This window comes from Glycine soja, chromosome 12 (genome assembly GCF_004193775.1).
Source record: "Glycine soja cultivar W05 chromosome 12, ASM419377v2, whole genome shotgun sequence".
Lineage (NCBI taxonomy): Eukaryota > Viridiplantae > Streptophyta > Magnoliopsida > Fabales > Fabaceae > Glycine > Glycine soja.
Genome location: NC_041013.1, coordinates 5336903 through 5351023, shown reverse-complemented (window position 1 = coordinate 5351023; position 14121 = coordinate 5336903). Strand labels below are relative to the sequence as shown.

General features: G+C 31.3%; 1 protein-coding gene across 1 annotated transcript; it reads left to right on the top strand.

Annotated features, from left to right (window-relative positions):
• The first annotated feature begins 8216 nt into the window (after positions 1-8216).
• Positions 8217-12719, top strand: LOC114380390 (tetraspanin-3-like). The gene is made up of 2 exons (XM_028339412.1): positions 8217-8785; positions 12198-12719. Exons 1-2 carry the CDS (start codon positions 8273-8275, stop codon positions 12540-12542), a joined length of 858 nt encoding a protein of 285 aa, XP_028195213.1. The 5' UTR covers positions 8217-8272; the 3' UTR covers positions 12543-12719.
• The last annotated feature ends 1402 nt before the right edge of the window (positions 12720-14121 follow it).

The window sequence follows — 14121 nt, the reverse complement described above, 5'->3', positions numbered from 1 at the left end:
TCAAATCAAATTGATGCCATTATTAGCAGGTGGAATTAAGTTGGATATATGGATCAAAATAAATAAAAATATTTTTTCTTATCATTTTCTTATGACACTCTGATAAAATATTTGAATAATTATATTGTATATGCATTTTGATTTTCTTTTCTTTTAAATATTTATGTTATAAACATAAAAATTCATATGCAATTATAAATACATTACACATTTTGATTTGTTACGAAGTCAAGAACCTTGGATAAGAAAAGGAAAAAGCGAGACACTCATTGTCTAATTGTTGTGACTAGATGTAAGGTAAAAATGTTTGCCTATTGAGAATGTTAGCAATATAGTACTTTTTTACTAACCCAATTTTTATGGTTGGCTAAAACTTGTTAAAATATACATTCTTTATTAGATGAAATTCACTCATAATTAAGTTTTCAATAGTAATAAAAAGAAAATATTTTATTATCTATAAGAATTGAACTTAAGTACCAACAAATTTATAATAACTCACACACACTCTTCACTCAATTGAATTAAATTTTCTTTAGTAAAAAAGATAATATTAAAGATTGTGGTGCTAATATTTTTCTTTATTTAATTTTTATTAGTCTATATTAAACAATTCCTTTTTTTCTAATGTGAAGAAACATTCCCTTAAGAGATGTTTGATTTAGAAAAGATAAATTTTTGAATTAAAATAAAATATAAGAGATGTGAATCTCACCAAATAAAATAAAAAATTTCTTTAATTTAATTTTTTTTAGTATATTATTTTTCTCTTTCTTATCAAACATAACCATGTGCTATCCTTTTTTACCCCCACATTACCTGTGAGAAAGAAAGATCTCACGTGAAGCATAAATTGATTGATCAGTCTCACGTTTTCACTTTTCATTCTATTCATGCATTACATGCGCAGGCTAACAGGGTCAAATATATGAATTTGTGTATGGTGGAGAAATTTTTAATAACCGTTAGATATAACTATATAATATTGAATGGCTAAATTGTTTCCGTTGAATCTTCTCTATTTGTTAATTGTTTTTAGTAGTTGTTTTTTTTTTACGTGTTTGTCCCTTTCGTTATATTCATATTCAGTGGTGGACTTAGGAATATGTGAGGGTGTGCAATTGTTCCACTTTATTTTTTAAAATTTATTAAATTTATAAATAAAATCTTATATTTTTATATTTTATTTTATTTATATTTATATAATTGGATCCACTGATTTTATTGTTTATAATTTAAATTCGCTGATTTAGAATCTTAGATCCGTCATTAATTATATTTAAATATAAATCATTTAAGTTATTGTGTTTGACACATTTTGCCTTTGAGTAGGATTAGTAAAAATTAATACAAATGATTATTGATATGTTTAGTACGCGCTAGGTTGGAATGTAATTGGCGGTGGCAGTGGAGTTTTAGGTGGGAATGTTGTGTGGGAGAGTAATTGTTTTGACGAAACCGAGGTTGAGAAGAAATGGTAGGGCATGTGAAGAAATTGAGTGGGGTGATGCTAATAAGTAACTGAGGTTGATTTGTTGAATCGATATGTGTAAGTTGTATTTCTGTGATTCGTTGAATCGATATCATATTTTTGTTGTTCGAGTGTTCTGTCGTTTTTTTTATGCGTTGTACTCGACTCTAGTGCGGTGGTTATTGTTTGAGTTCGAGTTCCAACATAATCCGTGTAAGGTGGAAGTTGAACAGTTCGAGGCCGAACCAATTCTGCTTATGGTCCCCTGAATGGTTTGGTTATGTTTTTGTGTGCAAGGCCCATTATATGACTTTTGAAGTGTTACGGAAAATGGATATGTGGCCCAGACTAACTAATTTGAAGTTAAGGCTTATGTGTAGAAAGGGTGCATGCCTAATGAGTTCAAATTCTGGCCTGAGGGTGAAAGCCAACTAAATTATGAATTCTTTGGTGATGTCATTAGTTTTGATGCCACATATCAGAAGAATAAGTACTCGTGTTCTTTTGCAATTTTCTCCGCGTGTTAACAACCATAATCAAACAGTATTTTTTGCCACTGCTCTAGTATTTGATGACACTAAGCAAACCTTCTGTGCATGCAATGAAAGGGAAGTCACTGGTATCAATAATAATGGACGGGGACTTAGCGATGAAGAATGCAATAAAGACAGTTTTTCCTTCTGTGCATCAGACTATATGTCTGGCATCTGATTCATAATGCTAATTCTAATGTGCATATTCCAGCATTCATGATATCCTTTAAGAAATGCATGTTAGGTGATTATGAAGTTGGTAAATTTGAAAATATGTGGGTGGAAATGTTATATGAGTTTCAGTTGCATGAAAAGAAGGGGATAAAAGATATGCATGAAAAGAGAAAAATGTGGGCAAACTCTCACATTAGGGGGAACTTTTTTTTCAGAAATAAGGACTACTTCATGTTGTGAAGGATTTCATGGTCACCTTGGAAAATTTGTGAGTTCAAAGAATAAATGTTACAACCTCCTGACTGTGTGTGCTATAAAAACCATAGGATCTTTCTTTTTCAACCGATGAAGAAACTTTAGTGCTCCTGTGGCATCAAAGTAGTCTTGTCTTCTTTGTCATGTAATGTTGTTGTGAAGATCTATCTTATAGAATCCAATCTTCTCATAACCATCGGAAATGTTGGCAAAAAAACCAAAAATCTGAGGAGCTCTAATTCCTGCTTTCCTAAGGTTCTCAAATTGCAAAATATCACCTATTGTAAGCTTTCTATGTGTCAGGTAACAATGAACAGTAATCTTCCTTGTAGATCTAGTGATTATGCGTATCAGTCCAATCCTTTACCTCTCATCGCTCACAATTTTTCTTAACATGCATGACAAATTTTGCAGAACAGTCACATCTAGTCTTATTTCTTGGTGGACGCCCTTACAGCCTGTCATATCGTTGACCTTCTCTTGAAAAAAGAAATGTTTGCTGTATTTTTTTCGGCCTTACAGCTTTTAACAACTTTACTCTTCCTTACAGAAAACCTGTTAATATGTGCGTACCAATAATAAAATAGATATGCGCTTCAAGGTCACCAAATAAAAATTTGTCCACTTCACTAGTAATGCTCCTCATATTAATTTTCCAATGTCAACTAAACCATTGATGATGATTGGTTCACCTCCTACACTTTCCTCACACAACCTGGCTAGTAAATTGTTACTGAACAAAGTACCATCATCCTCAAATACATCTTCATTTTCATCTTCAACACCATTATCTTCTTCCCCACTAACATCATCATTCTCTCTAAATACATAGGTTGCTTCGTTCACAACCTGTAAACATAGACCCACAGAAAAATTAAATATTAACTTAATCAACTAAACACACAATATGATGCATACTGTCAAAAACTTTAAACACTTACATTGAGGATCGTTTCATTTGATGCATTTATGGCCACCTCTTCTTGCTCCTCCTCAATACTTTCCATACCTAGATTAAAATATAAACCTTTCGCCCAACAATTGCCACTATTTCAAAGTCTACCAAAACAACTCAACCATGTTTAACATAATATTATACTCAAATAATTCTTGTCTATTAATTAAGGGCAATGCTCAATCAAAAGTCACAAAAGAATTAACAAAATATAGATAATCACCACACAATTTAATTGGTAACAAAATATTTTAGCACCCCATTCAGCATGACATTGAAACAACCAACACCATCAACAAAACACAAATTAACCAGTATCAACCACTAATAAACTACACATAGGATGTATCATCCATTCCTACAACGAAATTTGTATCCATCCATTTTAGCACTGGACCGAAACCATAATTCCAACCAAATTTCATCAATTTGAACAGTCGGTTATACACACAGGTCAAAAAACAAGCAAACACCATGCCATGATCTTGTGATCCAATTAGTTATACAACCAAGTCCAATTACTTAAACAAAATTTATATGGGTTTAAGGACAAAATCACATATAATCAACATAGGGACCATATATAAAAACCTTGTTTTCCATCCAAATCTACATGGGGCATGGACGCCCCGAACTAAGATATCATGCAGGGCACAGGAAAGCACTCCAAACTTGTTTTAAGAAGGTGCATTCACGTAATAGGATGAAATTGATTCACAACAATACAACAAGGAACGTTACACGGAAGATCCAAAAAGGAGACCGCTTACACAGGCTATATCCAGAGAGGACATTTTATCCTTTCCGAACCCTTCCAAAGCCATATAGAGTTGAAGAGAGGAATAGTAGGGGAATTATTCAAACAAGCCAACTCATTGTACGCAGATCTCACAGTGAAAGTACCATTAGTCCATGCTCATCATCAATAGCCTTATTCAAACAAATGATTTATGACAGAGTATATGGGGAAGAAATTGAAACAACACACACAGATACAAATATATAAAGAAGAAAAATAATTTAAACAAAAGACAGGCAGTATCGTATTAGGTGAAACCATGGAAGACTTATGAATGAATACCACTGCCCACAAATGATTGAAACCGTGAAAGACTTTGGATCGATTACAGGTGATTCCAATAGAATGAATATATATATACGTTTAAATTATTCTCATATTATTTATATATATATTTTTAAATCCCATAAAGTTATTATGTAATATGGATAACAAATTTAATTCAAGTAACAGTCAATTGCATGCTCAGCATCAAATCTAAGATCATTGCTTAAATGGAAAAATAATCTCAAGTCAATTATTGATGATGCATGCATATAAATTTATATTTTGAAATATATGCTTAGAGTTTATTTTAAACTCCTAAAATCATGGGACGGTTAGGTTATGTTTGATTTAAAAAAAATTAAATTTAGTTTTGAATTAATTTATTTTGCAAATTGTGTTTGTAAAAATAATTCTCCTCTTACTTTCATTTCAAATTGAATTTTGAGACAAAATTAAGTAGCATGGTCTTTAAATACTTAATTGTTCGATCTCATGTGGATGTGTATAAAAAATCATCTATGTAACTATGTTGATAGAAGCTTTTTTAATCATTAGAGACTGTTTTAGTTTTTTTTTTCTTTCGTGTGAACATTTTTTTTCTTCTCAATTTTACCTTTTCAGTTTATAACAGTGTAACTAGACTTTTTTTTTCTTTCAAATTTACTATTTAAGCATAATTTGAAGTCTACTAATTAAAAACCAAACATGCACTCAAATGGTGCATAAACCACTCGGCACGTGGCTCACAAAAAAAAAAACCTTATGGGTACTTATTTAGTTATATATATATATATATATATATATATATATATATATATATATATATATATATATATATATATATATATATTGCCACAAATCATAACCGATACATAAAATACAAAATGTACAACTAAGGTAATGGCTCAGTTTTTGTGCTGTTGTGGATGGCTTAAGTAGCCAAAACTCAAGGCTACGTTTGATCTTTAAATTAACAATGAGTATAATTATAGTTGGTGAGACATAATACTTTTTTAAGAATGTCACTTTTTAGTATATACATCATTATCATTTGTGTACGAATAAAATATACGTAGAAAAAAAGTTTGACCATAAAGTCCGGGAGCTTTGAATTACCATGCATCTTCTGCTGACTTTATGCTGGATCATTTTGCATGTCCATCTAGGCTTGCCCCCACATATATATGTTAGGCAATATATTTATTTGGACCATCTGATTTGATTTGTCATCACTTATCAAGATCTATCAACGAATAATAACGAGCTAACGTCTTCTACACCCCAATCATAAACTATTTAGAATGTGCATGCGAGATTGATGCTCCCTGCCATTTATTATTATTAATTAGTATCATTGTTTTGAAAATTTTCTGGCCCACGCATAAATTAACTCAAACTATATCCTTAGTACGATGATGTAATAAGCGGGGAAAAAATGGAACTGCCGTTCAGAAATTTTTGTCGACTTTGACTTTAGTTAGAGGAATGTAATTTAACGGTATGGATTAGCATTTTCGATATATACAAGGATGATGAGAAAGAGTGAAGGAAGAAGAGAATGAGGAGAAATTACAAATTCGAATGCTCTCAACTAATATTTATTGATAAAAAAATTATTTTCAGAATACAAATTACATTTCGAATTAAGGTGATAAAGCAAGTTCGGACCGTGCAGGAAGCAGTTGTCAGGACTCAGGTTCTCTAACTACCCACACGGCATAGCCATGAAAATCCAATACCGAGACTGAGAGTACTTCACTGTTTCAATTTAATGGCAGAGGCAGATGAATACAACTTTATCTGCTAAATTTGCTTTCACTATAGTACATGGCCCATGAAAATATCCAATAACGAGATGATACCCATATCTTAAGTTCGTAAAGGCTTAAACAAACAAAAAAACCACTAGTGAAAAGTACCTTTTTATATGTCGTTTAACTATTTTTTATCAATAAAAAACTTTTCAAACCAAGAATCAACCAAAAAAAAAATGAGAATTAATAAGTTAAACATTTACTTTAACAACCTTAGTATTAAAATGAAATTGTGTGTAGAGTTTTTAAATTTGTGACATTACAAAACTCATCATAATTGTAAGATAAATATCACACTCATTTAAGCAATCATATATTATAGATAGTTTTTTTATTTATAAAAATTAAACTCAGTACCAAAAATTTATGAGAACTCACGACTGTTGAAGCACGTGGACTAGATCCCTTAGTTTACATTGTAGATGCTATAAATAGTTAATAAGCACTGCATGACAATACGAGGAGACAAAGGAGTTTTGAAACTCCTTTACCAAATGTTCCTTAATTTATAAATCTTTGTGCCTTTAAAACTTCATTTTCTATCTAGTCCAAATGAGTAGCTTAGTACTACTATAACACGTTCTTGATAAATGGAAATTAGTATTATTAGAATAATTTTAATGTCAGATATTGAGTTCAACATCTAATCTTATATGAATCTTACAATAAAAGAGAAGCAGAAATCTCTAGGATGGAAAATGAATTGTTGTACATGAATCTTGAAGATCTCTAGACATACTTGAAAAAAAATAAAAAAATTTCAAAACAGAAACTTGCAGGAAGAAAGTTGTTGAAGAAAAAAAAATCAAAAGAAGAGGCAAAGAATAAAAAAAATGGACTTATCTAGAGGTCATGAAGGAGGCGATGGAGGGGGAAGGAGGAAGAAGGGGAAGCCGTAGAGGAGAAGAGGCAGGAGAGAAGGAGGAGAAAAAATTGAAAAAAAAGAAAGAAAGAAGTGAAGGTAGAATGAAGGAAGGAAGGTAGTGTGAAGCAACAAATGAAAGGAAGCATGTGTATAGTTAGGATAAAAAAATTGGACTAAAGAAGAAACATGAACGGTAAAAAAAGAAATATCCATTAATCGTCGAAAATTTTTTACACTATAAATTGATTCAAAGAGTAAAAATTTATATACCCAATTTTCATTTTCATTTTTTATTTGTCAATCTCTATTTTTCAAATTCAATTTTAATAAAAAAAAAATTTCAGATGGATCCAAATTAATTTAATTGATAAAATTATATAAATTTTTATTCTCATTTTTTATATTTATACTTTTATTTTTTCTATTTCTTTTTCTCTCACAAAATGTTAAAAAATTTAATTTTAATGTATTAATAATGTAAATTGTCAATTAATCAAAAAAATTTAAAGGACAATATTAGTTATTAATTTAATTATTATAAAATTCAATAAATTTATTATACTCAATAATTTATAATTGATAATTAGACACACTTAATATACACACGGAGCTTAATAACATGTACTGAGTACCGACAAATTAAAAACTAAATTTTTAAGATAAATATTATAAAGTTAATAAATTAAAGTTTTGTGATTAAAAGATGGTATAAAATTATTTTATATTATTAATACATTAGTTTTACTGTCCACTCAAGACATTAATTAAGACCAATTAAAAAAAATATTTATTATAAAAATTATAAACAACATAATTTTATACTTTCCATTGGTTAACATTTGGCTTGATGCATACTTACTATCTTCTAAACTTTACCGAATGAATGTTAAATAGGTTACTGAGAGTGCACCGACCATTTTTGAAAAACAAAATTAGAGCAAAATTGTTTTAAAAGATTTCAAAATGAACATTGAACAAGGGCATTCCAGGAATTTCAAAATGAACACGTGTCGGAAACCCACAGCCCTATGCGTTCCCAAGCCACAGTTATTTGTTTAATTACACACCACACTCATCTGCATCTAATAAATACTCCCTTACTTGTGTTCGGAGCACTAGAAAAGAAAACCATAATTAAGATGAGAACAAGCAACCACTTGATCGGTCTTCTGAACTTCCTAACGTTCCTGCTGTCGATTCCGATCCTAGGTGGCGGAATATGGCTGAGCAGCAGGGCCAACAACACCGACTGCCTCAAGTTCCTGCAGTGGCCGCTCATCATCATCGGAGTCAGCATCATGGTCGTGTCCCTCGCGGGGTTCGCCGGCGCGTGCTACCGCAACACCTTCCTCATGCGCCTCTACCTCGTCGTCATGTTCCTCGTCATCGCCGTCCTCATCGGGTTCATCATATTCGCCTACGTTGTCACTGACAAAGGCTCCGGTCGGAGGGTCATGAACCGCGCGTACTTGGAGTACTACCTCGAGGACTATTCGGGGTGGTTGGAGGAGCGCGTGGCGAGTGAGAGCTACTGGGGAAAGATTGCTTCGTGTATTAGGGATTCTAAAGTGTGTGGTAGGATGGGGAGAACCGTTAATGGGATGCCCCAAACTCCTGATATGTTCTACCTCACCCACCTCACGCCTATTCAGGTATCTTAATCATTCTTTTTATTTCCTTCTTTTACCACCTTAACATGCTCAAATATTTTTATATTCACACAAATCATTATTCATAATATATAATTATCATTTATCTCATATAATACATAACCGAAGGACAACTCTAATGAAGTTAATACTCTTTAATAAGCATATTGACAGCAATTCTAAGAACAAGACAACATGCACAATTTATTTTATCATTTAAGAGGAACGGTTGTTGGGAAGAGGAATTGCAGTTATTTACATTTTTGTATAGGTCCTTTATAAAATTCTTAACTTATGGAGTAAGTTGTGAGGTCTGTTTAATTTTTTTAAATTGATGTATTAAAGTAAAAAAAAATTAACTGAATTGCTTGAAATAATAAAAACAATTGGTGTAGTATTATAGAAAAATATAAGATGTATACTATAAAAATATTTTTAGCATCTCGGAAGACTTACTCGGTTAAAGTTGACCTAAGGAAGTGCGTTTGGGGTTTTTGTCACGTTAATTTTTTTTAATGTTTAAATGGATGTATACTAAAAAATGAGATATTTTGGTCCTTTAAAAAAATAATCCTTTAATCCTTCAAGATTATACACACCAAATGGAAAAGGAAAATATGGATTTCTTTTTTATAAATGTGGACACTATAATCTCTATTTTTTTTAAGTTAACATTTTCAATGATTGATTTAGATCAATGATTGTATTAGAGATTAAGTTGATGTATGCTATATCATTCCACTTAGAGACAAATCGTCTTTTGTATTTTTTTATACGGAAGGAGGGGGGGGGGGGGGGGGAGTTTTTTTTTTTTTAAAGTTATTTTGTTTAGTGTTTTTAAAGAAAGTATATGGGTCGTAGAAGCAAACTTGAAGGAAATTAAGTAAAGGGTGGAGGGGGTTGGAAAAGTTTTGTTTAGTGCTTTAAAAGAAAGTATGGGTACTCATAGAGAAACAAAGTTGGAGGAAATGAAGTACATGTTTCATTAAATGGGTATGTGGGGGTGATGGGTTCTCACTCGTCAATTCCCGTAACTTGTGGTTGTTTGTCCAATTGATTGCAACCGAAGCTAACGGGGGACAAATAAAGAAAAGAAAATATGGCACCACTATAGTATAGTTAGTATAGCGGTGATAATTGATGGACATTATTTTGGAAATCGTGGCATCACAACCAGATACCAAATGTGTCATCTTCACATATTTTGCTTTGATCTTTACATAATTTTCTATACTCTATAGTGTAACATCAGATAAAGAGTGATAACGTTAAAACATGTCATGAAGGGATTTTATTTTGTGGAGACTATTGAACAGGTTTGTGAGTAATGACAAATAGACAGTGATTTATCTTGATACTATCTATGATAGGACCATATTAAGCGGTGCCCACGTTGCAGATAAGTAATGGGATTAGGGGACTGAACAATGGCATTCATAAAACATAATTATGATTTCAAAGAAATTATAGTTTGTGATAATTGCTTAATTTGAATGGAGGAGATGTGTTAGTTGTATATCATAATATGAAATAGTAGTAGTGTAATTAATTTTTTAAAATATGATTTGAAATTTTGTGTTTGAAACGGGGACTAAAAAAAAGTATTGGAATTTGAAACTTATGGGTGGCTTAATGATCTTACCTTTTTTTAATTTTGTTTTTGTCCATATTCCTAACTTTTTTCTCTTTCTTGTTAATTAAGCATGATAATCATATTGCCGACTATATGCATAGTCAATTAGAATTATTGACTTTTTTTGGTTTCTGTTTGGGCTTCATTTACACCTTTTACTTTTTTTGGTTTCTTTTTGGGCTTCATTTACACCTGTTACTTTTTTTGGATGGGGCATACTTGATGTATACATATAACCTAATAAGTTGTCGCTTTCTCCTTTATAGTTTTTACAAGCTTCCCTCAACTCACATAAGAATGTTCTAGGATACGTTTTTAAACTTTGAATGGCTGGGGTGGCCCTTTTTATATTTTCTTGTGTCCGTATGATTTATCTTTTAGGTTGGAGTGGGATATTCTTTCTCATTTCCGTTTGCTAGTATAGTACATATGTTTTCACCAAAAAAAAAGGGTACAGTACATGTGTAAGAGGCTGGTGGGACAAAATCGTAGAAGTAAGAATCCTTCCTGACCATTTTTATACACCTAATTATCACTCAATAATGCAATTTGTACATTGTGTTTTTATATGTTAAATTTCTTAATTATGCCCATAAATTTTATTTAAAATAATAGTCATATAAAATTGACATTGTTTTTCGTTACATGATGTATAATTGACATTTTATTGTAGAATCTCGTTGGTAAAGATATGTGTAGCTAACTATGTAACAAGAAAAAGTAATAGCTGCCTTTTTTTATGCTAAGTAATAGCTACATTTACTTTAATTACTTATATGGTCAATAGTTTTATGATTTAAGGTTCTGACTTCAAAGTGTTGATTTCTCATGTTGTAACTGATATTTTTATCTTTTAGAATGATTTGACAGTTTCCTTATCGAATTATTGTTTCGTGTTTTGCTCCAATTGGTAGACGAGACACAGACAATTTGGTCTCAGTCAGGCTGGTGTCTGGTCCGCATGTTATCCGTTCCACTAAACAAAGTAACTTTTGAATGCATGCTCATGCCATAACATTTTTCTAGGGGAAAGAAAAAGGGTAATTATAGTTTAACAGCAACCAGATACAAACAATAAAAGACAAATACAAAATCGTTTCTTTTTCAAAACACAAAATATTCATGCAACTATTTTCATGAACTTAGAACAGAACAACAGGTGGGGTTAAGGTTCTATTTGTTCAAAACACTCCTGTATGCACAGTTACCCCCATATAAAAAACTTAATTAAACCGGATTAATAGATTTTTTTTATATAAAAAAACAAAAACAAAAATAAAGTAACACTTTAATAATTTTTTTGGACTAAAAATACACTTTTAGTCTCTTATTTATTTGTTTGCTTATTTTTTATAGTTTGGTTTATCATGTTTAAAAGGTTTTATTTTAATCTCTTAAAATATATATGTTAAATTAAGTTAGTCTTTCCATCAATCTATCACATTAACATTGTTAACTTGATAATATGTAATACATTATAAGAGATGTCAATAATCACATCATAGGAGAGTTTGTTAAGTCAATCAGAACTAGCATAATTTTTATAAAAGAAATTGACCAAAGAATCAATTTGATCTAATAGAAACACTTTTAAAAACCAGAGCTAATTAAGTTTGTTAAACTTATAAGATCAAATTGCAACTAAAAATAAAATAAAATGAGCGATCAAAAACTATTTTAGCTTTTTTTTTTTGTCAAACTAAATTGACCTTAATATGTTGTTGCTAAACCCATTTATCAAGAAATTTATCGAAGTAATTAATGTTTTCTTTTGTGTTATAGTCTGGTTGCTGCAAGCCCCCAACAGATTGTGGATATGTGTATCAGAATGAGACAGTGTGGATCCCAGGATCAGGATTGATGGGAACCAACGCAGATTGCACAAGGTGGAGCAATGACCAAGAGCAGCTTTGCTATGCCTGTGATTCTTGCAAGGCTGGTGTGCTGGCAAGTCTCAAGAAGAGTTGGAGGAAGGTCTCAGTGATCAACATTGTTGTTATGATCATCCTTGTGATTGTTTACATAATTGCTTATGCAGCATATAGAAACAACCGCAAGATGGATAACGATGAGCCCTATGGTGAAGCAAGGATGACAAAGGCACAACCTAGTGCTTTTCATCTTTAGTGGCACTATTTGGATGCCAAAACGTTAATTTCAGCTACTTGTCTTATGATTTTGGACCTTTTTTTCCCTTGTAACTAGGTTGCTCTCATGGTTTTGTATCAAACACCCGTGACGTGTTTTAATCTTGAAAGGCTGAATGTATTTAATTATTATTATTATTGCTTACTTTGCAACTTCTGTTATTGCTTTGAAGATACTGATTTTGTTATGTTGGAATTAGTACCGGATTCACTTGCAAGGTGTGGAAGGAATGCAAAAATTGGGTTGCAATGCATTTCGTAACAACTGCAACTCTGCAAAGCCCATTTCCTTCAATTCATGTGCCTTCCTCAATGTAGTGCCGAGGATGGAATAATTTCACAGAGGAAGAGAGGTGTTAGTAATATTTTTTTAATATGCTTTTGAAAAATTATTAAGAATTACAAAATTATGTATATTATTAAATAAGCGAGATTCATAAAATTAGTAATTTTTAATAAATTTTAATAAATAATAAAAGGTATTATAAAGTAAAAAAAAAAAAAAAGTGTGTTGTTAGCAACTTTTTTTAAAAGAAAATATTTAATAGAAGATTATAGTTTACAATATGGGTGAGTTGAAGTCTTCAATCTACTAAGTTCTTCATCCACCCCCTTAAAATCAACTAACACTCCCTTTGTATTCTGAAAAGTCCAAATACATTCTGGATTGAGTTTTTAGGAATACAAATTAGATGCTGATTGATTTTAATGAGGTGCAAGAAGTTTTGATCTTCATTTAGTCTATTAAGAAAATGAGTTAACGTGATGCAACTAGATTAATCTCTCCAGTCTCCATCCATTTTTTTAATAAAATATCTAATATTTTTAATTTAAAACATGAATAAGATTGATTTATAACAATTCCTAGTCTACTAGATGAATTAATTAAATGTATTATTTATAGAAAAATTAATTTAGTTACACTTTTAGGTACATTTAATTTGGATTATATATATTTTTAATTTAACTTCTTGCCCAATGTTTAGAATGAGTGAGTTAAGCTTATAACATATAGGAAATGTTTTTATTCAAGGCAAACTATAAATGGACACAAAAATCCTAATGTTTATAACTCCGGCCTAATGATCGTAACGGGAGTGAAGTAAGCTTATAAAATATAGGAAATGCTTGCAATGGATGGTGGCAAGAGGGAGGTCGAAAGTTTGGATGTAAGTAAAATTTAGATTAAAAATTTAGCAAAGCAGTTAAAGTGTGTAACACAACACAAGAATGCTAAAATTCATAGTGTGAGTGAAGTAAGCTTATACTTTGAACCTTTCAACACCCAAAATGTTTTGGACATCATTCAATTTGGACAAGCCTGATGGTATCATTGTATAAGTTAGTGAGTGTGTGCTGGCGGGGTTGGTCTTGCATGCATTTGGGAAAAATCTCATGTCCTGATTCCATAGCTGGTGTCTCTGAGAGGATATGGATTACAAGGTTCCTACTGTAATAACGGTTAATGGAGCAATGGCAATTGCTTAAGCAATAAATAGCTTAAAGTGTAAGTGTATCAGAATGATTAGTCTTCACTCTTCAGGACTTCATTTACAATG